The sequence below is a fragment of the Neurospora crassa genome, linkage group IV (genome assembly GCF_000182925.2).
Source record: "Neurospora crassa OR74A linkage group IV, whole genome shotgun sequence".
NCBI classification, from domain to species: Eukaryota; Fungi; Ascomycota; class Sordariomycetes; order Sordariales; family Sordariaceae; genus Neurospora; species Neurospora crassa.
In genome coordinates this window covers 524,379-547,578 of record NC_026504.1, presented here as the reverse complement: position 1 = coordinate 547,578, position 23,200 = coordinate 524,379, and the positions used below count along the sequence as shown (strand labels likewise).

Below are 23,200 nucleotides of genomic sequence, written 5' to 3'. Positions count from 1 at the left end.
CTGTGCCCTTGTTGACGATTACACTTCTGCGGCTCTGCCGTTCATCCCGTACATGCAACTCCATGGAATTCCAAGTCCAGGGTGTGAAAGCCTGAAAAGTGTGATGCGAAAGATGACTTGACAATGTTGAGGTATATGTAACCTGAGTTCAATTGGTGTACAGTGGAGAGGGAATCATGACTTTGAGTGAGATTCTTGTCAGTTGAAGACTAGAGGTATTGGGAGAGAGGCAATAGGAGCCAAAGAAGACAAAATGTCCACCGCTGTATCCTTCTCAAACGTTTTTGAGGATACCTCTGCCATGTATCGTGGAGCCTCGATACCTAGAGGTAAAATCTCCCCAACCAAATAAGCAAAGACATTTTTGGTTTCAGCCATTCAAAGTTCATCGAAAGGGGTAGAGAATTGAAAGCAAGCTCGACGTCTCAACGGATTCACTGAAGCAAAAGCAGCAACAAATGTTCCGCCTTAGCCGCAGTTGACAATGATAATTCGAACCAGGTAGACTGTGATACTGCCAGTGGTGATCTGGGGATTTGGAACCGGGAGACGCAAGTGTCAGTTCATCTCGTCTGAAACAGTTCTGCACAGCCGACGACCAGAAGCCGGGAAAAAAAGACCTAGGCATATCCCAATTTGAAAGAACAAATCTTGCTCTCTCTGCAAGTTTTCAGGACCTCGTCTCGTCTCGTCACTCCCAACCAAGCACATGTCCCCACCAGCCTAAACGCAGCATACCACAGCCCAGTCCCTCCCCAAACAACCACCCACCGCAAAAAGACCAACATCACCAGCCTCAACATCAAGGCAGCAAAAGGAAAAAAGAAAAAAGATATGCGCGGTCCGGGATTCGAACCCGGGTTCTTACACTTCCGTGCCACTTTTTTGTCTGTGATTTAGGTGCGCCACCACCCTCCCCAGTTCGGACTTTTGCGTGCTCGGGTTGGCATTGAACTCACACCCTTCGCACAAAGTGGCTTTTTCGGTGTGTATGCGTTAGACCACTACGCCAACCGCGCTTGTGGTTGTTTGTTTGTTGGAAGGGGGGCATGGAGAGGTGATAGATATACCGCTGGAGAAGGGGATGGTGCCTGGCGGAGTGGGATGGGGGAAGGGGGGGGGGTTAACTGCCCGGGCACTGGGGGTGCATAATGGGTTGGGGGGTATTGACGTGCCTGCTTGCTTACCTGTAGGTGCCTTGTTGCCTTGCGCGTGCGGCTGGTAGGTACCTACCTCTAGACTGAGACGAGTGGACTTGGTAACCTGCAAGCCTCCCGCGAACGGTTGTAATGTTCTTGGTCCGTGAAGTCGCTTACCACGCCAAACTACCTAGGTACCTAGGTAGAGGTAGGTATCATGTCCAGTCGTCGCCTGTTTCTGGTGTTGCACGGTCTTCGAACTGACTCCATCAACACTCGTCTTTACCACAATACCTTGCCTTACCTACCTAGAGGTACCTACTCTAGCTTCCATAGGTACCTACCATCACGACTGGATCACCATGACCCAAGCCGCACGCTTTCCAAGGCAGCACGCCCTCCAAAGCACACCTCCAACAGACCTCTACGGAACGAAGTGACAACGTCAATGATCCTCCTGACCTCCCATCATCGAAACATGAACCGACTGCGCGACTATAACGAAAGAAATCCCTCGCAACCGCACACTCGCACTCGCATAGGTAGCGTACTTCCACTTTGACCCTGTCAAGCATTGAAGGTAGGTGGCCTTGCGTTGCCCGGTAGGTACCTAGCGAGGCTTGCAATGTCTGCCCTTACCTACCTTTCTTTACCTCAACTGGTGTGCCGCCGCCGCCGCCGCCGCAGGCGCCTCGTGGTCACTAGGTAGGTAGGTACGCGCATACGGAGATCCGCCAAATATTGGGCGAGACATAATCGACGCTGCCTACCTAGGTACCTAGGTAATGTCGCAGCCCCACGAGAAAAAAGGCCAGGGCGGGTTCGGAAAACAAGACATCCATGGAAATCAGCTGGATGTCGAGGTACCGAATATGTTCCTGATAGGATGTCTCAAGGATACCTCTAGGTAAGGTACCTACCTACTTACCTCTAGGTAGGTAGGTACCAAACATTCAAGGGGTCCGTCTCTGTCACAGGGGATGGTCAGCAACAGGTCTCACCAGTACGACCAGTACGTGAAGGCGACGACCTACCTTACCTAGAGGTATATACCCGTTTCTGATTGACATCCGTTATCCCCCCTTCGTCTCCCCTCTTGGTTTCGTTTGTACTAGGTAGGTACATGTAGGTACCTAGGTAGAGGTATCAATCTCTCGTTCTCCCTAGGCGGGAAAGCTTGACGGACCTCTGTTGTACAGTCAATGTCACACCGATATCTCTCGTTCTTTCTAGACGGCGGGCACGCCGCTTGCCGGACCTCCGAGATCAGCGTTAGTTAATTCGAGACCACACTCGATCTTGCAACATAGGTAGTCCTGCCAGCCAAGCAAGACATAAATACCCCTCTGTTGCTGTACATCCTACCTACCTATATATGCCGACCATTGGTATAACAAAAGAACCTAAGGGAAAGGGAAAGCTGACATCTGCGTTTAGATTCAGTGTAAGGGAGGCAGGACATCTATCCCCTTAAACCATACATCAACCTTCGCTAATCGTTCTCCTCACGAGCAGACTGTCGACACTAGAGGTACCTATCTACACACACTTTTCACAGATCACAACCTCAATCACCAGAGGCCATATGTCATTTACTACCTACCTACCTACCTACCTAGGTACCTTATGTTTCGCCCTATTTCTCGCGCCCCCCCCGATCGACTTCCAGGTTGACTCACACGCCCTTACACACTTGCACACACGGCATGGAAAGAAATCAATCACAAGGGAAGAAGGAATCCCCTCACAGTCTATTGATGGAGATCTACCGACCCGCCTTCCCTTTTAGGTCGTGACTTGGAACGCGGGGGGAAGGAAGGAAGGGATATGTACGAGGTAACGAGAGTAAGGTTCCTCGGTAGGAGCTACCCCTCCGCGGATCGTCAGGACGGGGTAGTGTAGTACCCTAGACTAGGTAGATACCCTAGGTACGCTAGGTACCCTAGGTACCCTACAGGTAAGGTAGGGAGGGACATACACACACCTTAGTTTGCATGCATGGGTGTAAAAAAAAAAAAAAAAAAAAGTTCGGTTAACTCGGTTGGAACTTTTTTTTTTTTTGAGTGTTAGGTTTGAGTAGGTAGGTAGGTGGTGAAGCTAACCTTGGGTATTGAACTGCCTGTAGCTGTCAAGTGGTACAGGAAATGGATCTCCTGTGGTTTTGATTGATGCTTGTTTTTTTTTTTTTTTGTATGATCGTCGTAGCAAGGAAAGTGGAAGGTAAGCTTTTATACCTACTTTTATTTGTGTAGAGGTGTACGACTTGTGAGGAGGAGGTTATCGCATACCTCTAGAGAGTGGGCGGGTATATCGAGGTACATATCAACCGTACGTCAAGAGCGATGGACAGATAGATAGATAGACAGACAACCCGGGACAGACAGATAAGAAAGAAAGAGAGGGAGCGCAGGTCGAAGTCTGGTGCACGTTCCATCCATTATATGTATTGTCTGTTCAGACTTCCATATTAAACAGTTCACATTCTGTGTAGAGGTAGGTAGATGTGCGGTACGCCTAGTAAGCGACAAGAAGTTCGCTTCTAGACCCGGCGTTCACCGACGACGACATGGTGAAATAGGAGAACATGGTACCTCTACATGGATTGCCCAGGTAAGGAGCAGGAGACCGGAATGAGCACCACGGGTAAGTAACGGGGGTTTGAGACCACCACCACCACCACCACCACCACCACACTCAATAAGCGGGGGTGGCTTGAGACTTGAGACCAGAAGGAAATGGGTCAGGGTATGCTACCTTGTACCTAGTCTAGGTAGCAAGTAGGTTTACCGGCATGTTCCATGCCTTGTGTATGAAAGTGAAAAATGTCAAAGATGTCTGAAGTGAGACAGTGCCTGGCAACGACTTGAACAGAGAAGGAGAGTGGAGGTGTGCAGCCGCCTCACTCAGTTCACACTTACCTAAGGTACCTAAGTCTAGGTAGCTTTCCATGTCTCATTCAAAACCTACCCATTCGCAGCTGACAGTCGAACCTAAGCCATGCGGCACTGGGCTGGGTGGGCACATAGTCAGTAGGTTAGTAGGTACCTTAGGTAAGTAGGTAGGTAAGTAGGTCGGTATCCCCGGATTCATTGTCTTCTTCCCCGGATGGCCGTCAGTGAGTGCAGTCACTCCACCTAGTAGTAGTAGTACGCATCAATGAGCACGCAATATCATAAAGTCAACGGCGATGCGGTGGACGAGCAAGTGTAGTGTAGTGTAGTGTAGATACAGTACGTAGAATTAGGTCAATACATACCCACGGTAAAAGCATGCCGGACACCGGCCCCGGACAACGTCCCGGCTGTTCCCGATAGTTTGGTTTTGATCGGTCCAATCACCTTCAAGGCGGGACATAGAACTAGAGAAAGGATGGATGGATGGATGGACTAGGACAAGTTCATAGTCACCAACCGCGCGGAGTGAGGGATGTGTCACTTGCATACGACGACCGACCGACCACGGTAGCTCGGCTCGTGGGTGTGTAGTGTAAGGCGAGGTAGGTAGCTTTCGGTTACATGTCATGGACAGGCAATGAAATCGTCAATCCATGGACTGCAGGTTTGGGTCGCATGAAGATGATATGATCTGATTGATCCTCCAGTAATGAAAGGGGGGGAAGGGGGGGAGATCAATTGGAGGGATCGGCAGCAGGGATGGATTCTTTGGGAATACGTGAGTGGATGAGAGAGAGAGAGTGTGTGTGTGTGTGAGCTGGGATGGGGGGATGGAGGGGGGGAGGGGGACGTAGCCAGCTCTCCCAAATAGGCAGGTGGAAGGTGTTGTGTCTGTCATGTATACAGTACAGCTGTGTAAGGGTACTAGGTAAGGTAGCAATAGTAGGGCGTGAAGATGGAGATGAGAGGGTTTTTTGATTAGACATGTGATGAGGCAAATTCACTGATTCTGATCAGATATTCGCGCAGACAAGCACTTGTTTCTCCTCGGACGATGAGACATTGAGACGCTTTGGCGCCATCATACGATGAGTACGCCAAGGCTGCTGTCCATTGGAAATCAGTGTACGTCGGAAACAATGGAACGGGCATGCGTCGGGGAGTTGTAGAGGACAGGACGAATCGGTTTGCAGACACGATATGCGGGGGGAGAAAAGAGGGTTGGAACGATATCCGACCGTTAAAGTTGGTGATGTTTGACTTTGATGCACATGCTCGGCTAACGAACGAACGGTGTACATTCAATGTATGGTAGCTGACTGGACGCAATGCATCTCGTAGTGTACACAGTGAAGAGTGGGAAAACCGGTAGACTGCCGGCATTTGAGAGAAGTACCGAGCGTGACGCCAGCCAGCCAGCCATTGGTCTCTGCACGGTGCTGAAGGCACAGCTCTCAGATCCGTGATGGTGACCATCAGTCACTTTCTTTCTTGATCAATTGATGTTGAAATGCAAGCCCGTATGAATGTGAAGCTGTCAAGATGAAAATGGAGGGCTACCCTGTGGACTGGACGTGTTTCATCGCATTGTGGATGTCAAATTAGGCAAGGTATTCAACCTCTTCAACCTCGTCCCAGCCCACGAGAAGTCCCCGCCAAGCCGGATACCTCATTTTGGCCAAGTGGTTCGAGGTAGCATCGGCAACTCTCTTCCCGCTTGCCAAGTCGACGATCAGCATTGCGCATATGTACCGCCTCTGGGTCAAGTGGAAGGTCGTGATGCGAGTAATCTCTCAATTTAGAGTTTGGCAATTTAATTGCAGACGCGGATTTCAACGGGCGGGATCCAACGCTGGGAAGATTTAGGTGTAATAATGAGAAATGGAGATGACGAGACAAAGTGAAGAAGAAGCAAAGGGCGAAAGACGACGTCGACTGTTGACAATGAATGACAGACAAGCAAAAAGGTCCCCGTTATGGCTGCTACGGAGACATTGAACGCTGGTGTGGGTCGACGCTAAGATGAAGCTACCATACTCTATCGGGTAATGCTCGACGTCTCTTGGTCGAGGGTTGCTGAACTAGCTGAAAGGTGAACACGCAGGCGGTGGAGAGAGAGCGAGTGTATGGCGAAGTGGTCACGAACTTAGTGTACTTGTGAAGTTGACAGCTTGGTCATAAATCGCGAGGCCTTTTCGGGAACGCCGTGGGACCCATTGGGACCCATTGGGAGCCGAGGGACGTTGATGGTTAGGTGGACTTTCCTGATACAGACGGACAGTGTCTCAAGGATCGGAGCCAGGATCATGGATCATCGATCAGGCGGCGCTGGCGGGTTTGACGGACGGATGCCGGTGATGGTTTGGTTTGATTTGGTTTGAAATGTCTCGAGTGAGTGAGGCCAGGCGTGATGGCATGGATGGGACGAAGGAGGAGAATAGAAGATCAAGTGTCGTGTCATTCATTGGTCAATGTTGCACGGTTCCGGGCACTTTTATTCGGTGTGAGGCGTTGAGCCCCAAATCATCACTGGGACCGTCGGCGTCGTTGTCGTCGTGGTCGTCGTCGTCGACAGGGGTTGCACAGGCCTGGAAGTGTCTCACTGATAGCAGTTCCGCTGCTGGATGGATGCCAAAAAACACCCAAAAGAAAAAAAAGGATCTATCACGAGCCTCGCATGTCCCCCACTCTTTCATGGATGCGGCTGGCGACGAGATGATGATGATACTGATGTGTGGAGGAAGTGACGATTTAGCTCGGATCGACTTCCGCTGTGGAATGGGGCGATTAGATGATGGCGGCGATGAAAATAGCAGATGAGGAGGGGAGATTAAATGATGGGTGGATGGATGGATGGATGGATGGATGTCCAAAGTAAAGTGACTGGAAGGTGGGATAAATGACAATTCTGGGGATGGATGTTGATTTTGATGGGAAATTCAGGGGTGTTGATGTGGATGGCCAGGGTACCTAAGACAGAAAGAGGGTTACAGTAGAGGTACAGGGGGGTGGTCTGTTAGCGACAGTCTGAAAGGGATGCCAAGACCTCTTTAAACAGCCCTGAAAATCCGCCATTTGGTGCCCAAAGCAGTCAGTGAGTGTTTGGGTGTCGTTAGAGGGCCAGTTGAGACCGGGAAGCAGCCCGATTATTCCCTTGAACAACATCAACAGCAACAACAACAACAACAACAATTGAGCCCAAGGTACCAAGGAACACATCCGGAATCATTCCGGTGCCGTCTCCCGCGCTGCTGGCTGTTCCCCTCTGGCCGGTTCATGTGCTTCTTCTTGAACAAGGTTCTTTGTGTCGAGTATCAGATGTGTCACTGTGTGCTCTCTCTCGCTGTCGCCGGTCAACGAACCAGATGAACAGGACCAGGTAGAGGTAGCTGAGGAGGGGACCCCTTGAACCCCTGCCCTGCCATGGGATCCATCCATCGACGACAATCTTGAGTTAGATGTCACCAAGGTACCCAGCTGGCGGTACGGTACATGCCTACCTACCTACCTACCCCGTACAGTTAGAGGCAGCACTGTAGAGGCGCTAACGCTGCAGTGGTCTGGATCCCGTATCTGAGCGAGGAAAGACTGTCCATGATCATGGTTCTGGTGTCCTCCATCCAGAGTGGAACATTTTGGTGGGCAATTGCACATCCATCCCCGATTCATCTCCATCTCCAGCTGCCCTCACTCCTCAGCAGGTGAAAACATGGGCACATCCCGCTGACGTTATGCTTGACAATAGGTACCATCATCTCCATTGATCCAGTCGGGCACACCACAGCACAACTTCCCCAGATTTACAACTCAACCCATTTCGCCGAGTTGCCCACCTCACCCCCCCTGCCCTGTAGACATCCATATCCCTTGTCCACTTACTACTAGTTCCTGGCTGCTGCTGCTCTTCACCTTCCATAAACTGACCGACACCCCATACACTACAAATGCGAGAGCAAGCGTATTAAAGACCAAGTCCCGTCCCGCGGTGCCTCCAAACATCCTCAGCTATCATCGTCATCACTATCATCATCATCATCAACAACACTACGCCCATAGCAAACAATAAAAAAGACAAACGACAAAAAGATACACCAACCAGTTACACAGCCAAGATGCCGCCTGCTAGCCGACGAACCAGCAGCACGGATGGGCCTCCGCAGCCGAGACAGCTGCCCGGGTCCGCCTGCGAGGAGTGCCGGAAACGCAAGTTGCGATGCGACCGGCAACGTCCCCAATGCGGAACTTGCGCCGATGCAGGAATCGTATGCGAAGTCAACCATAATCGCCTCGCCCGCGGGCCCAAGAAAGGCGATCTCAAGGCCCTGCGGAGCCGCATCGGTAGGTCACCTCACTTCACCCCCGCCTTATTCCAGCCCTCGTATTCGCGTCTTGTTCAGCTGTATCAAATTATTGACATTAAAAAAAAAAAGTCGCTCTTGAACGTCGTCTCAGTCTCGACCCAACCAACCTCGAAGGCCTATCTCTCCATGGCGACGCCGACCTTTTACAACATCCTCTTTCTGCCACCAGCACTTGCACAACACCACCAGGACCTGCCTCCGAAGGCGACCTCAGCCAAGTTGCCTCACCACGAGGGAGGGGTTCGATATGGGAGGGCGACTACCACACCCACAATGGACAGCTTTCGCCCATGACACCGCAGATTCCCTTGTCCATGCAAAACTTCGAGTTCCCTCCATCACCACCCACACCACCCAAGCGCGCCTTGATCCATGATCTCATGCGTGCTGACCTGTATGTCTCATCCTCTCGTCTCCCAAGGCATTCCAAGCCACCTTCTAATTAACCTCTTACAGCGACCAACTCTATTTCGACCGCGTCCACTCCAACGTCCCCATCTTCAACCAGTCCCGCTACTTCGCCCTCTCCCAACAAACACCCCTCTCCACCCACCACCACAACAACGCTCCCAACCCCCGCCTATGTCTCCAGTACGCCATGTGGACGCTGGCCATGGCCTTGTCCTCCCAGTTCGAATCCTACCGTGACACCCTCTACAACGAAACCAAGCAGATGCTCGAGTCGCTCGACATGTACGAAAACCACCACCCGCACGAAAGCCCCGTCTGCGTCGAGGAAATCCAAGCCTGGCTTTTGCTTGCCTTTTACGAGTTCTCCAGGACCAACTACAAGCGCGGGTGGGTGACGGCCGGCAGGGCGTTCAGACTGGTGCAGCTGGCAAGACTGCATGAGATCGATAGCCCCGAGAGGTCGATGCTGCAGCAGGGGGAGGATCCGGTGCTGGTGGAGGAGCGGAGGAGGACATTTTGGGTGGCGTATTGCTTGGATCGGTTCATCAGCTTGAAGAACCAATGGCCATTGACGTTGATGGAGGAGGTGGTAAGTTCACAAGTCCACTTGCAGATACAAGGGAAGGAACAGTATGCTGACATGACATATGCACAGATCTGCACTCGCCTCCCCTCGCCCGAACTTTCCTTCCAAAGCGGCCAACCGATCCAAATGTGTTTCCTCTCCGAAGCCATCGCATCCGGCGATCACGGCCTGTTTTCTCCCTTGGCCGAGAGCGTCGTGCTCGCCACTGTCTGTGGCCGCACCCTCTCCCACACGCAGGTTGCCAACGTCGAGCGCACTTACGGTAGCAACTCGGCCGACTTTTGGATCCGACACGAATGGCTGGCCGGCATGGTCAACAAGAGGCTGGATTCTCTTGTGCAGAGCTACCCGGTTGTGTCGGCGGCGGCGGATCCGATGCTCTTCTTTGCTTTCATGCTTGCTCACACGACGACCATCAACTTGTGCAAGGTGGTAGAGGCTGGTGATTGCCAGGGGAGTGGACAGCAGCAGGCTTGGGATCCGGCCGTGTTTGAGTATCAGAAGCGGGCGCTGAGGGCCGCGAGGGAGATTGCCGCCTTGACCAAGGCTCATGAGCATCTTGGTTATTTCAAGGTATGTTTTCTTTTTTCCAATCTCTTCCATTTCTAGCAAACCACTAACAGGATGAAAAAGGCACACATCTTCCTCCCTCTCTCCATCTCTCTTGCCGCCTCCCGCCTAATATCCCAACGGACCCAAACCATCAACGACCTCGCCGCCCAAGTGCCCGAGGGCTTTATCCCCGCCACGGAAACCGAATACGACGGCGAAATCCAGTCGTGCATGGACGCGCTACGAAAGATGCAAACGTTCAACAACTTGGCCAGGGAACATCTACATACGCTGGAGCTTGTCCAGCAGCAGCAGCAACGTGCGCAACAACAACAGACTCTTTTGATGGGCCATGTACCAAGTCAGAGTCCTGGCCATTCTCTTAATGTTTCACACCAGCATATACCCCAAATTCAACTTTGTACTTATTAGTCCTATTATTATCTGTAACTAGCGAGGGCAGTGGAGAGGGAATCAACGGATGGGATGATGAGAAGAGAGAAGCGTGAAAGGGAGATACCATGGGGGACCAGGGAAGGGGGGGGGCATGGAGGATAATACCCACGAAGCATACGTCTGCAGAGCAGAACAAGATACCCAACAACAACAATACAAGCATAATGTTTTAATCAAGCAAAACTAGCGTACAATCTACCTCTACAGCAATCCCCTCAATGTGTTGATACCTTTGGCAGGTACATACCCCTCCTTCAACGGCTAAGCCCGAAAAGAGCTGCAGTCTGCAGCTGAGTCGCAAGCCTAACCCTCTCCAAAAGGAGACAGGGATCGGCAAACGGCACCACCACACTACACACAGCCTTGCTTAAGCAGACGAATCAAACGTGTCGGCCGCTTCGTTTCTCATGCATGCAGAGACCCCAACGGTTCATGCCGTCTTCCGCCATCAATAATAATAATACCTCAGGTGGGTAGGGCATTTGACATCATGCATGAGACGAACGGATCGTGGAGACGATAACATTTTTTTCGTCTAGTCTCGGACGACTTTCGGTCTTCAACTAGGTAGAATTTGCCTGTACCAGGCAATAAGACTTCCGTCTACTGTGACAGCAACAACACATCCCTTCTCAAGTGGAAAGCGAGGTATGTAGGTAGATATTTGTGTTTCAGCTTGCGGGGCTTTCCAAGTTCGTTCGGACTCTTCACACCCGACAGCGGGCACTCTGGTGATGTTCCTGACCGATTGAATGCACAGGTCAAAGTAAGTGCCTCGACTGGACTGAAACCGGATATTTATACCCTAAATTATAGTACACGTGGAAAATACCTATACATGTACCAGGATCTACAGTCTGCCAAAAACCTCGGATTCCAAATAAATTTCATTACGCTCTCAGCTGAAGCTGAAGCTGCCACCTGGGCCCCTAGAGTATATGTAGAGGGGCATTGAATGATGAAGATAAAACAAAGATTACCTACCTACCTATATAATCACGACGGACCTTGTCAATTTTGATCCTCTCACTCTAGGGGGCAGTTATGTTATTGATCATCGCGGCCCGGTCACGTAGTTTCAGCTTCAGCTCCAGCTTCAGCTTCAGCTCCAGCTCCAGGTAATGGCTGCTTAGGTACCTACTGTATATGCCTTATACCTATTTAGGTACCTAGGTAGGTACTATGCCACCCGCAAGTTCACCCACACAACAAGCTCTTTTGTAGACCTACCTAGGTAGCTGAAGAGAAGTTAGGTCCCTTTCTTTCCCTCAAGTCCCTCAAGGTCAAAAGTGATAACAATTGGAATGCAAAGGGAACATGATCCGGTGTGTGTAGTAGGTGGGTACCTAGGTACCTAGGTAGGTAGGTAGGTAGGCAGGTAGGTAGTCTAGAGGTAGGTAGTCTAGAAGTAGGGAGACAGGTAGGGAGACAGGTACCTACCTACCTACCTACATTGATAGGCGCGTTGATCATCACAGAAAAAAAATCTAATCAGTCACGATTGTTGTTTCAAGTCATCACGATAAGCGAAGAATATCATTTTTTGTTACCTACCTTGTCTACCTACATACCTAGGTAGTGACTACTACGTACCTGTCAACCTACCTATCAACCAACAGGACATAGACCGGACCTACCTCTACCTAGAGGTAGCGTAAGTAGCCAAGGTAGGTAGGTAGGATAGGTACCTACATACCTAAGGTAAGGTAGCACTGCACTTCGGCTCTCGCTTCCCAAAACTCGTCGTCGCTTGCGAGCTCTCGCTTCGACTGTGCATACCTAGCTACTTAGCTCCCGGTCTATCCATCCCACCCTGCGTAGGTAAGGTAGGTAGAAGTAGTAGTGTAGAGGTAAGGTAGAGGTAAGGTAGGTAGGTAGGTACATGCTTGCAGGTTGGTCAAATGTGTCAAAAACATGGGTAGATAGTACCTACCTCTACCTACCTACCTAGGTAGGGTAGAATCAATCAATCAATCAATCCCACCCACCCAGCCGTCGATCAACTGCACTGCACAATTGTAAATAATAGGGTCTGGGGGGTCTAGTCTGGGGGGATTTCTTTCCCACATGCAGTTGCAGTTGCATTCATGGTAGTACTTACAGTATAAAAGGGGCCTCGGGTAGTAGTGTGGATTCACAGTGTACCATGTACTGTGAGCCCCGGTCGTGAATGGTGATCGACGGCGGCGCTAGTCTAGTTGTGGTAGCCGAGGTGGTAGCGCTTGTGGGTGTGTTATGGTTGGTTACCTACATGGGGGATACCTACCTCTAGCCCGGTAAGCCGGTACCATGGCAGAGGTAGGTAGGTAGGTAACTGTGGACAGCTTGATAGCCTAGGAACAGCTTGACATAGGTAACAGCTACCTAGACAGCTGGAGATAGACAGCTAGACAGCTAGACGGGCAGCTAGAGGTAGACAGCTGGATACCTACCTAGGCAGGCGAGCTACGAACGAAGGAACGACTGGGGAGAAATTGGGAAGGGTGAGAGCGAGCATACCTACCTACCTAGAGCAGACAGAGATCAGAGTAGGTACAGCAGAGTGGTCGAGGGTAGAGCGGGAGCGGAAAGCTCACCAGCCAGCTGCTGAAGTTATAGTCCCTGTCCATAGTGTACATACCTGCATATAATTGTGTTAGCAACAAGCCATGTCGAGAGTAAACTGTAAGCTCTACCTACCTACCTCACTCTCACCACTGCACGCAATGAAAGTGGAGGAGAAGTTGTAAAGGAAGGCATGTGATCACACTTGTATTCCTTTCAACCACATCATCTCTCTCCAGTCTCAACCCCATCATTGTTCCTACCTACCCAAGGCTGCGCCGGGTGTGTACTGCGTACAGTGTGTTCACTTCAGCTCAGCTCCAGTGGGGCAGAATGACACCTTGGCGATGATCGACGACGACGGAGTGAGTGCGGAATGATGATATCCTTTCCGTTGTGTCCACCCCGCAGCAGCAGTGCACAGTGTACAGTACAGTATTGACCTAGACGTAGCCAGGCCATCAAGGTTCTCACTCCCGTCTTCATCTGCAATCAATGTTCCTCATTTATTTAGGTAGGTATTCACTCTCCAGAGATCACACGAGCAATCAATACCTGCTAGGTAAGTAAAAACACACGAGACTTGCAAGGAAGGAAGTTCCAGCGATGCCGAATCCTCGTCATTCGAGGTACAACTCATCACAACCAGAACAGGATTGTTGTTCAAACATCTGAAATTCGCGCAGAACTGACATAGGTAACATGACTCCCACGGTACCTCGATCAATGCAAACATTGTAAAGAATTGGAAAAACAAAAGCAGGTAAATTGACCAAATACAGAAAACGCCAGTACATATGCTGCTCAGAGTTGTTGACTGGATTGAACTCGGCCAGCGAGTCCCGTCCCCTTTCCACTTCTCCACTATTCTGTCCCCAGTGGGGTACCTATCATCCCCCCCCCCCCTAACCGCAGATCACTGCATCTCATCGATGAGACCGGCGGTGACATTTCCTCCCCCCTTGTCCTCGTCTCAATGTCTCTCTTTCTTCCCACCGCTTTCCCAAGAAATGTGCTCTGCTCTGCTCTGCTCACACACCATTGCCCCGGCCGGGGTCAACCCGCCGATTTCGGAATCGCGACTGGAACTCCAGAGTCCCCGCTCATCAATGGTTTCCGGGCATTCCCGATTCCTGCACGGCAGTGTTCCACCTCCGTCTCCATGTCCACAGCTCACCGAGCTCACCGAGTTCACCGTTCACCGTTCACCGTCCACCGTCTACTTTCCTTGCTTCTCTGTAAACACCACTGTAAACATCACCACCACCCATCATCCCCATCACCAACACCACCCATCATCCCCATCACCAACACCACCTTCCCCCTTCCCCCAGATACCTCTCTACATGCCACAAGTACCTCACTCACTCCTTCAACCCATCATCAACAAACCCACTCTTCCCCACCACCACCCCCGCCAACCCCTTCAAACTCCCACACTGCATAATCTCAAAGATACTCATCTCGCTCCCCGCCTTCATACTCAGCATGTTCCTCAACTCCACCGCCACCAGACTATCCACCCCAAACTCTGCGGGCGAACAATCCGGGTTGATCTCGCTCGCGTCCGCAATCATAAAGATATCTTGCAATTTCTTGCTGATGGCTTCCAGCGTGTGGGTGACTGCTTCTTCGATACTTTGAGACGAAGCCAGCAGACTGGATAGATCCCCCGTGGTGGCTGAAACTGAAGATTGGGAGGTGGAAGAAGACTTGACAGCGCGGTGTTTAAGCTGTGCGAAACGGGCGTCGCGCGCTAGAGGAGCATCAAGGGATGGTTGCCCGGACGGTCCGCAGTTGAGACCGAGGGTGAGGGGGCCTGCGAAGGGGGTCTGAATCGCAGAGCCAATGGCTGCTAGGACTTCGTCCTCTGCCAAGGCAGTGAAGCCGTGGCGCTTGAGCGAGTCAATGGTCTTTTCCGAGTCGGGGTGGTCGGCGAGGTAACCGACGGATTTGACGACGGGCAAGTCGAGCGAGACACCGGGAAGACCGTGAGCGACGCGGTGGGTGGCGAGGCTGTCTTGGAAGGTGCCGCCTGCGGAGTAGTTGGATTGGGAAGCGAAGCCGACGACGCCGACGAGAGAGGAGAGCATGATGTAGAAGTCTAGACTCTCTTTTTCAGTAGAGGAGAAATACTGGTGCAAGTTCCAGGAGCCGTTGAGTTTGGGCGCCAGAGCGGCCTTGTGATCTTCTAGTTTCATGTGTTCGAGGACGGAGTCGCGCAGTTCCATGCCGCCGTGGATGATGCCGCGGATGGGAGGCACGCCGCGCTCGACGCAGTCGAGGGCTTTGGTAAGGACAGCCATGTTGGAGATGTCGCAGCTGATGGCGGTGACCTTGACGCCCTTGGAGACGTGGTTCAGTTCGGTCTGTAGCTGGGCGAGCTTGTCGGCTTTGGCGTTGCGGGAGACAATGACAAGATTCTTGGCTCCGTGCTCGGCGAGCCAGGAGCAGATGGAGCGACCGAGACCGCCGAAGCCGCCGACGACGAGGTAGGACGCGTCGGAGCGGAGAGAGACGGTGTTGGAGGTGGCACGCGGGAGGACCGGCACCAAGGTCTCCTCTGAGGCAGTCAACACGATCTTACCCATGTGCTTGCCAGCCTGCATCAACCTGAATGCCTTCTCAATCTCTCCGACGGGATAAACTGTGATCGGCTCAACCACCCGCAACTCTCCAGCCCCAACCAAGTGGATAATGTCCTTCATGATCCGGTTCGTCTCCATCTTCTTGTACTCTCCCAGTGTGATCACGTCAATGCTTGTGTATGACACCGCCCGCGTGAACGCCTCCATCGCCAGACTGCTGTTCTGCTCCAGATCGCGTTTGCCAATCTCCACGAAGCGGCCAAAGGGAGCCAAGCAGTTGAAAGATTCCTGCAAAAGAGTGCCAGCCAGCGAGTTAAGCACCACATCCACGCCCCGGCCCTTGGTCATGGCCATGACGCCTGCAGCGAAGGAAGTATCGCGCGAGGAAAAGATATGGTCGGCCGCAATCCCGTAGTGCTTCATGACAAACTCGCGCTTCTCGTCCGTGCCAACAGTCACAAACACCTCGGCGCCCACGCGCTGCGCCATCATCACCGCCGCTTGACCGACACCGCCCGTGGCAGCATGGATGAGGACCGACTCGCCCTTTTGCAGACGAGCAGTGTCATACAAGGAAACGTAAGCAGCGACGTATTGCGTCGGCAAGCTAGCGGCCGTCTCAAACGTCATCGTATCGGGGATCTTGACGGCGCTGGTCCAGTGGATGCGCGTCCTGCTGGCGTAGTGACCTCTGAGCAAAACAGAGACGCGGTCACCAACTTGGTAACCTTCAGCAGCAGCGGCGGGACCAACGCGCGTGATGACGCCGGCGCAGTCGTAGCCCATGGTGTTGGACTTGAGTTGGCCCATGGCAACCATGACGTCGCGGAAGTTGACGCCGAACGCGCGCGGCTCGACTTCGACAAAGTCCTCGGGAAGAGGGTCAGACGCCGTCGGGTCGTCGACGAATTTGAGTGTGTCAAGCAAGCCGGCGGTGCCAATGGCTAGACGCAAGGGGCGGTCAGGCTGGATGAAAGGCTGCATCTCGGCTTCGGGTTGGGTGGTGGCTTGCTGTTGCTTGAAGACGGCCGAGTTGCGCGTGACGTCCTTGATGTAGCGTGGGATCTTGACGGCTCCCTCGCGCTCGGCAAACTCGTAGTCGCTTCCGGCTTCGTTGATCGAGTAGTCGAACAACTTGCGGAACACCTCGGTGATGGTGGTGATGGACGTCTCGGACCACATGTCCTGGATCGGGTCGAGATCGAGTGTGGCCAGACGCTTGCCGGAGTACTCCTGCCTCAAAGAGCGGAGGAATCCAGCAGCGAGCGAAGCCAAAGGCTGATCGCACTCATCGGCGCCGCCCTGCGTCAACCAAAGCAGGCCCTTGGCGCGAGTGCACATGTCTCTGACGCCACTGAACTGCGCCTTGCTCGGGTCCGCCAGAACGGGGTTCTTGGGATCATCGAGGAAGACGCAGACATCGTTTCCATCAACCGTGACCTCCTCGAGGCTCTTCACCGTTGGCACGGAGCAGGTCAACAACCCAATTGACACCCTCAGCTTATCCAACCACACCTCGGGAATCTGGTTGCTCGCCGTGACAAAGGTGATGTCAAAGTCAAATACAGGAGCACTAGCCGCAGCCGTCGAGCTCATGACGCTAAACGCATAAAGCTCATCATGCTCGACATCCCTGATCTCCGCCTCAACACCGCGGAAGCCAGTGCGATGCAAGACGCGATCCCACATGGGCACGGAAAGCGACGGGCTGAACTTGCGCTCCTCCTCCTCGCTCAACCACCACCCGGAAAGGAAACCAAACACAAACTGGACATCCATCTGGTCCTGGGTCGTCTCCATGATGAACAGCTTACCGCCGGGCTTGAGGAGCTTGCGCACGTTCTGCATCGTGTTATCCATTGACTTTGTCGCGTGCAGAACCTGGCAAGCAATCACCACATCGTACGTTCCCTCCTCGAACCCTTGCGACACAGGATCCTGCTCAATGTTGAGCTTCTTGAAGCGCATCAGGTCCTTCCACGGCTGGAACTTTTCCTTGGCCGCCTCGAAGAAGCCCGACGATACATCGGTGAAGTCGTAGCTAGCAGCGCGGGGGCCCAGTCCATCGTCGGCCGTGCCGATGGCGTTGAGGACATGAGCCGTGGCACCGCCGGTACCGCCACCAATCTCAATCATCTTCGCGTGGGGGTTCTTGTGCGCGTAGTGGCGGACCATTTCGCCCAGCTTGGCGTTGGCGCGACCCCATTTGAGGCCTTCGAGGTAGTAGCGGGACAGCAAGTTCTGCTCGAGCATCACCTCTAGGGCCGTGATCTCTCCCCTCAGGATGGGCACGATCTGCGGACCAAGACGGTACACCATCTCGCCGTTGGTGCTGCTCATCTTGACCTTCTCCAGCAGGATGGCCTTCTCGTTCAGCGTGGCGTTGGCCCATTTGCTGCTATCGGGGCCCAGCTCGTTGGCGCGCGCCAAGTCGGCCTGCAGACGCATCCAGATGTAGAACTTCTTGTGGTACCACTCGAGCTTCTTGATGTCCTCGGGGGTGAGGTCGCGGAGGGCGTCGTAGATGTAGTACATGCACGCCTTGCGGAGGTCCATGAGGATCTCGGCCTCCTCGGGCGTGATTTGGCTGCCGAGCTGTTTCTTGAGGAAGGCGTCCTTGAGGAAGGTCACGTCGGGCGCCCAGTGGGTGGTGGTGAACTTGTCGGCTTCCCAGGGCTCGTCGGCGGCGGTGGGCGCGTTGCCGATGGATTGGCAGACAAAGCCGTCGATGGAAATGACAGGCGCGGCAGCATCGGCAGCATCATCGACGACGCGGAGAGCAGTCTTGGTGGATTGGTCGTCGGCGTGGTCGAGGTTGGCGTAGGCCTTGAAGTCGTGGCCGGCTTGCTTGCTGATGTCGTGGGAGATCCAGAGCTTGCTGATGGAGCGAGGAACCTTGGGGGTCTGGTTCTTGCCACCAGCGCCGGGGGCAGCAGTGTAAGCGGCTTGGAAGACCGAATCCAAAGTGGTGGGGTGGATGACATGGGCATGCTCGTGCTGCTTGGGCATGACGGACTTGGTGTCGGCGACGGTGAAGGTGGTGACGGACTGCTTGCTGCGGGCACGAATGCTCTTCATGTTGCGGAAGATGGGACCATGGTTGATACCACCCGAGCGCATGCCAGCCCAGATGTCATTGGGGTTGATACGGATGCGGTAGTGGGAGTCCTGGGTAGGCTGGTTGACGGCGTGCTTGGGAGCAGCGCCGAACTGAACCCAGATCAAGCCCTTGCAGTGATCAGTCCACTTGTTGTCCAAGTTGACGGACTGAACAGTGAACTCGGTCCATCCCTTGGTAGATAGATCCCGCTCACTGCCGGGGCGAAGAGAAAGCTGCATCTCGATACCCTCGCTCGTCTCGGGAACAACCAGAGCGTTGAGGATGTCAACATCACGAAGCTGGTAGCCAGCAATCTTCTTGTCGCCCGCTTGACGGGAAGCGAAGCGCTGCATGCCCTCAACAGCCATGGCAATGTATCCAGCAGCGGGATAGATCATGTTGCCCTGGACACAATGGTCCTTGGCCCAAGGAAGGTCACCGAGACGGACAATGTGGCGCCAAGTAGGAGCACTAGGATCACAGCCCAGCACCAGCGAGCCAAGCAAGTCATGAGGAGCCTCGGAACGCTGTCTGAGGGCCCTGTTGAAGCGCGGCTCAATCCAGTGCTTGGTCGAGTGATTCCAGGGGTAGGCAGGCAAGTCAGTCAACACCTTGACACCCTCCATGCCAAAGGGGAAGTTGACAGCCTTGAGGTTGACAGGATACCCCTTGCGAACCAGGTCGCCGACCAAATCCTGCATGGTATCAACCGCGCTCTTCTTGCGAATCAAGCAGCTGCCATACGGGATAGTAACCCCCTTGAACTGGGGCATACCCAAGATATCCTGGATGGGACCCGACAGCGCCGCGTGGGGACCGACCTCGATCACCATATCAACCGTCGGCTCTGTGGCACCCTCCTCAGCAAAGACCATGCTGCGGAACGCATCCACAAACCGGACACAGCCCGTCAACGAGCGCACCCAGTGTCCCGGGCTGCCAATCTCGTTAACCTTGTCCATCCGCTTGCCGGTGCAAGGAGAAGAGAAGATCATGTCCAGCTTGCTCTTGGCCGGCTTGACCTTCTTATCCATGGACGCATAGTACGCATCAGCGACAGCCTCCATGTGATGCGAATGCCAGGCAGCATCAACTTTCAGCCGTCTGGCAAAGATGTTCTCCTCCTTCATGATCTGCTCCAGCTCAACCAAACCCTCGACATCACCCGACAGGGTGCTGCTCGTCGGCGAGTTCTCGCAGGCAACGACCACCTGACCCTGGGTAACTCTAGGAAGGTACTTCTCGGCTTCCTCCCGTCCCAGCCCGACAGCCATCATGCCTCCCTTTCTCGCAAACTGGCGGTTACCCTCGCTAGCCAACCCTCCTCTGGCAAAGGCAATGGCCATGGCGCTCGCCAAGTCCAGCGCACCAGCGGCATAAGCAGCGGCAATCTCGCCCGACGAGTGGGACGTGACAGCCGTCGGCTTGATGCCCCACGCCTTCAGCAGCTCGACCAAGGCAATCTGCACGGCGACGCACACGGGCGTGCTGTAGTCGAGCTGGTTGACCTTGCTGGTCTCGGCATCGCGCGACAGCTCTTCGCACATGTTCCAGGTGGCCCCGAGTTTCTTGAGCTGGACGTCGCAGTCGAGCAAGGCGGCCTTGAAGATGGGGTAGGCGTCGATGAGCTCCTTGCCCATGGCCCACCACTGGGCGCCTTGGCCGGTGAAGACGAAGCCGATGCGCGGTGGCTGGGCCGAGGCCTTGGCGGGCTTGACGCGGCCGGAGTCGAGGGTGCGGATGAGGGAGTCGAGAGAGGCGCCCGAGAAGGTGGCGGTCCAGGGGAAGAGGGTGCGGCGGTCGCAGAGGGTGTGGGCGAGGTTGGAGAGGAGGGCATTCTCGGCGATCTTGGAGTGGGTGTTGGCCTTCTGCTGGTGGAGGTACGTCTTGAGGTTGGCGATCATGCGCTCCGTGGCTTTTTCGTCTTTGGCGGAGAGGAGGAAGACCTTGGAGTGGTGGTGGTCGCCATTGTTGCCGTTGCCGTGGAAGTCGTCGTCAATGACAATTCCGCTATCGGTGTGTTGGTGGTGGTGGTGGTGGTGGTGGCCAGGGGCAGTGCCATTCGTCAGAGGTAGCGCCTTGGGCCGCTGAGTCGTGGCGAGGTAGCTGCTGTAATCCTCCATAATAACGTGGGCATTCGACCCGCCATAGCCGAAATTGTTAATGCTGGCCCGCCTGATGCCGTCCTTGCCCACCCACTCCTCCAACTCGGTGGGCACTTTGAGCTTCCACTCGTCCAAACTCAACTTGGCATTCGGCGTCTCAAAGTTGATGCTCGGCGGGATCTGGCCCCTTTCCAGCGCCAAGGCCACCTTGATGATGGCCGCCACGCCCGAGGCCGTCTCGGTGTGGCCAATGTTGGTCTTGACGGACCCGATACGCAGCAGCGCGTCCTCGCCGTTGCCCTTGCGCGAGTCCTTGAACACCCTGGCGATGGCCTTCACCTCGATTGGATCGCCCGTCGGAGTACCCGTTCCGTGTGCCTCAAAGTACGTCGTCTGTCCCGGATCGAGACCTGCGCGCTCGTAGCAGGCGCGGATCAAGGCCTCCTGTGCCTCGCCGCTGGGCGTGGTGATGGTCTCGGTCTTGCCGTCCTGGTTGATGCCGCTGTCGCGGATAACGGCGCGGATGGGGTCGCCGTCGCGCAGAGCGGCGTCAAGGGGCTTGAGAACCACCGTGGCCGATCCCTCGCCGCGGCCGTAGCCGTTGGCGCGGCTGTCAAAGGCCCAGGACCGGCCGTCCTTGGAGATGAGCGTCATGGAGGACATGGCGAGGAACATGTCGGGGTTGAACATGATGTTGGCGCCGCCCACAATCGACATGGTGGATTCGCCCGAACGCAAGCTCTGGCAGGCCTGGTGAAGCGCTGTGAGGGTGGTGGAGCAGCCCGTGTCGACCGACATGCTGGGCCCGCGGAGGTCAAAAAAGTGCGAGAGACGGTTGGAAGCCATGGCGGCGCCGGTGCCCATGAGGAGGAAGCGGGGAAGTGTGTCGGGGTCACGGATCAAGCTCTCGTGGTAGTCCCGGAAGAAGGAGCCGGCGTAGACCGACGTGTTGGAGCCAGCCACATCCTGAAGAGTAATACCCGCTGTTTGGCGTCAGTTTCTGCATCGATCTGGCGTGGAAATGAACAAAAAAATGAAAAAAGCCTACCGCTCTCAAGAGCCTCGTATGTTGACTCGAGCTGCAGACGGAATTGGGGGTCCAAAGCAGCAGCAGTCTCGGCAGAAAGGTTAAAAAAGTGCGCATCAAACAGGCCAACATCTTCCTTCATAAAGTGGCCGCCTATTACATTTGTCTATGTGGGCATGTCAGCTTGTCACTTATTTTTTTTTCTTCTTCATCAGGTAAACACGAGACATACACCATTAAGCTTCTCAAAGTTGGGGTGGTGGAATCCATCGATATTGAACCGATCCTTGGGAATCTCCGACCACGCACTCTTTCCTTGAGCCAAGAGATCCCAGAGCTTGGACGGACTGTCGACATCGCCAGCGAATCGGCAGCTCATGCCAATAATGGCAATAGGCATGTTGGAATCCATTATGATATGTGTGTGTGTGTGTGTGTGTGTGGAGGGGTATATAATAATTAAGAGGGGGTCGTAAGAGTCGTTCGTATGGTTCGTTCAAACGATGATAATATGTCGTTTCGTTAACGTCGTTTCGTTAGTCTTGATAAAAACGACAAAGTATAAAATATGCCTACAACTAATGGGATGCTGATGAAAGGCACAAGGGTGGGGGAGGGAAAAGGGTATCTTGGATAGACGTATGTGAGGGCAATACTACGTGTCTCTCCCTGGGGAAGCGGGATGAGACAAGAGTTAAGTATTAGAGGTAGGTATGGTGTGTGTGTGTGTGTGTGTTTGTGAAATGTGTCTGTGGATGTCTCGGCCCCGGCTTGGTGAATCCGATCTCCTTCAAGGAAGCAACTCGCCGCCCCCTTGGTGATGCTTGGTCAGGATAGGCGACGATGCAACAGTGTATACCTACCAAGCTGAAAATGGACAAGATCATTAGAGAACCCATGGTTGACACCGTCATGGACTGTGTAGTCTGCCTCTACTAAGGCAGGTCCGCCAGCTTGCATGGTGCTGTCCACGACTTGCTATCCCGTTATCTGCTTGGCTTGGAAGGGAATCCGATCGAGGCCGAGTGGGGGGATGAGGTTCTTTAGGGTGGCGTGGTGTGGACCGCCTACGATACTCCGCCGATTAGTCAAGGTACAAGATCATGGGGGACCCCAACTCCGGGGACCTTGAATCCAGGGCATCCAGGACGGTGCAGAAAGTCCACCCACCATAGCTCACGGTATCTGTACTTGGTGTACGTGTACTACTACGCGTTCGGGATCTACACGTGTTCCTCGAGTTTGACATGAGCAAAGTCTTGGCCGCATTTTTTCTGTGGGGAGGTTACGTTGCGTGCAAATGTTTTACACTACAGGGCGGATATTAGGTAGTGTAGTGTATATGTGTGCGTGTTGCTTGCGTGAACCCTGCTTGCGTTGTATCTATCAATAGGTAGTAGGTCTCCCTTGGTGCTTTGGTGTTGTGCATTCCCATCC

General features: G+C 53.8%; 2 protein-coding genes and 1 non-coding gene across 3 annotated transcripts; 1 reads left to right on the top strand and 2 right to left on the bottom strand.

The window, feature by feature from the left end:
* Nucleotides 1–835: 835 nt before the first annotated feature.
* On the bottom strand, nucleotides 836–1,019 carry NCU15140. The gene has a single exon. It is a non-coding gene; the product is annotated as a tRNA-Ser (tRNA).
* Nucleotides 1,020–8,026: 7,007 nt separating this feature from the next.
* ada-6 (all development altered-6) lies at nucleotides 8,027–10,591 on the top strand. The gene is made up of 5 exons (XM_954030.2): nucleotides 8,027–8,371; nucleotides 8,464–8,788; nucleotides 8,851–9,394; nucleotides 9,461–9,964; nucleotides 10,025–10,591. Exons 1-5 carry the CDS (start codon nucleotides 8,146–8,148, stop codon nucleotides 10,373–10,375), a joined length of 1,950 nt encoding a protein of 649 aa, XP_959123.2. The 5' UTR covers nucleotides 8,027–8,145; the 3' UTR covers nucleotides 10,376–10,591.
* Nucleotides 10,592–13,702: 3,111 nt separating this feature from the next.
* Nucleotides 13,703–22,487, bottom strand: pks-3 (polyketide synthase-3). Its single transcript, XM_954029.2, has 3 exons — nucleotides 21,996–22,487; nucleotides 21,785–21,929; nucleotides 13,703–21,719 (listed from the first exon to the last, which is right to left on the bottom strand). Exons 1-3 carry the CDS (start codon nucleotides 22,173–22,175, stop codon nucleotides 14,308–14,310), a joined length of 7,737 nt encoding a protein of 2,578 aa, XP_959122.2. The 5' UTR covers nucleotides 22,176–22,487; the 3' UTR covers nucleotides 13,703–14,307.
* Between the last annotated feature and the right edge of the window lie 713 nt (nucleotides 22,488–23,200).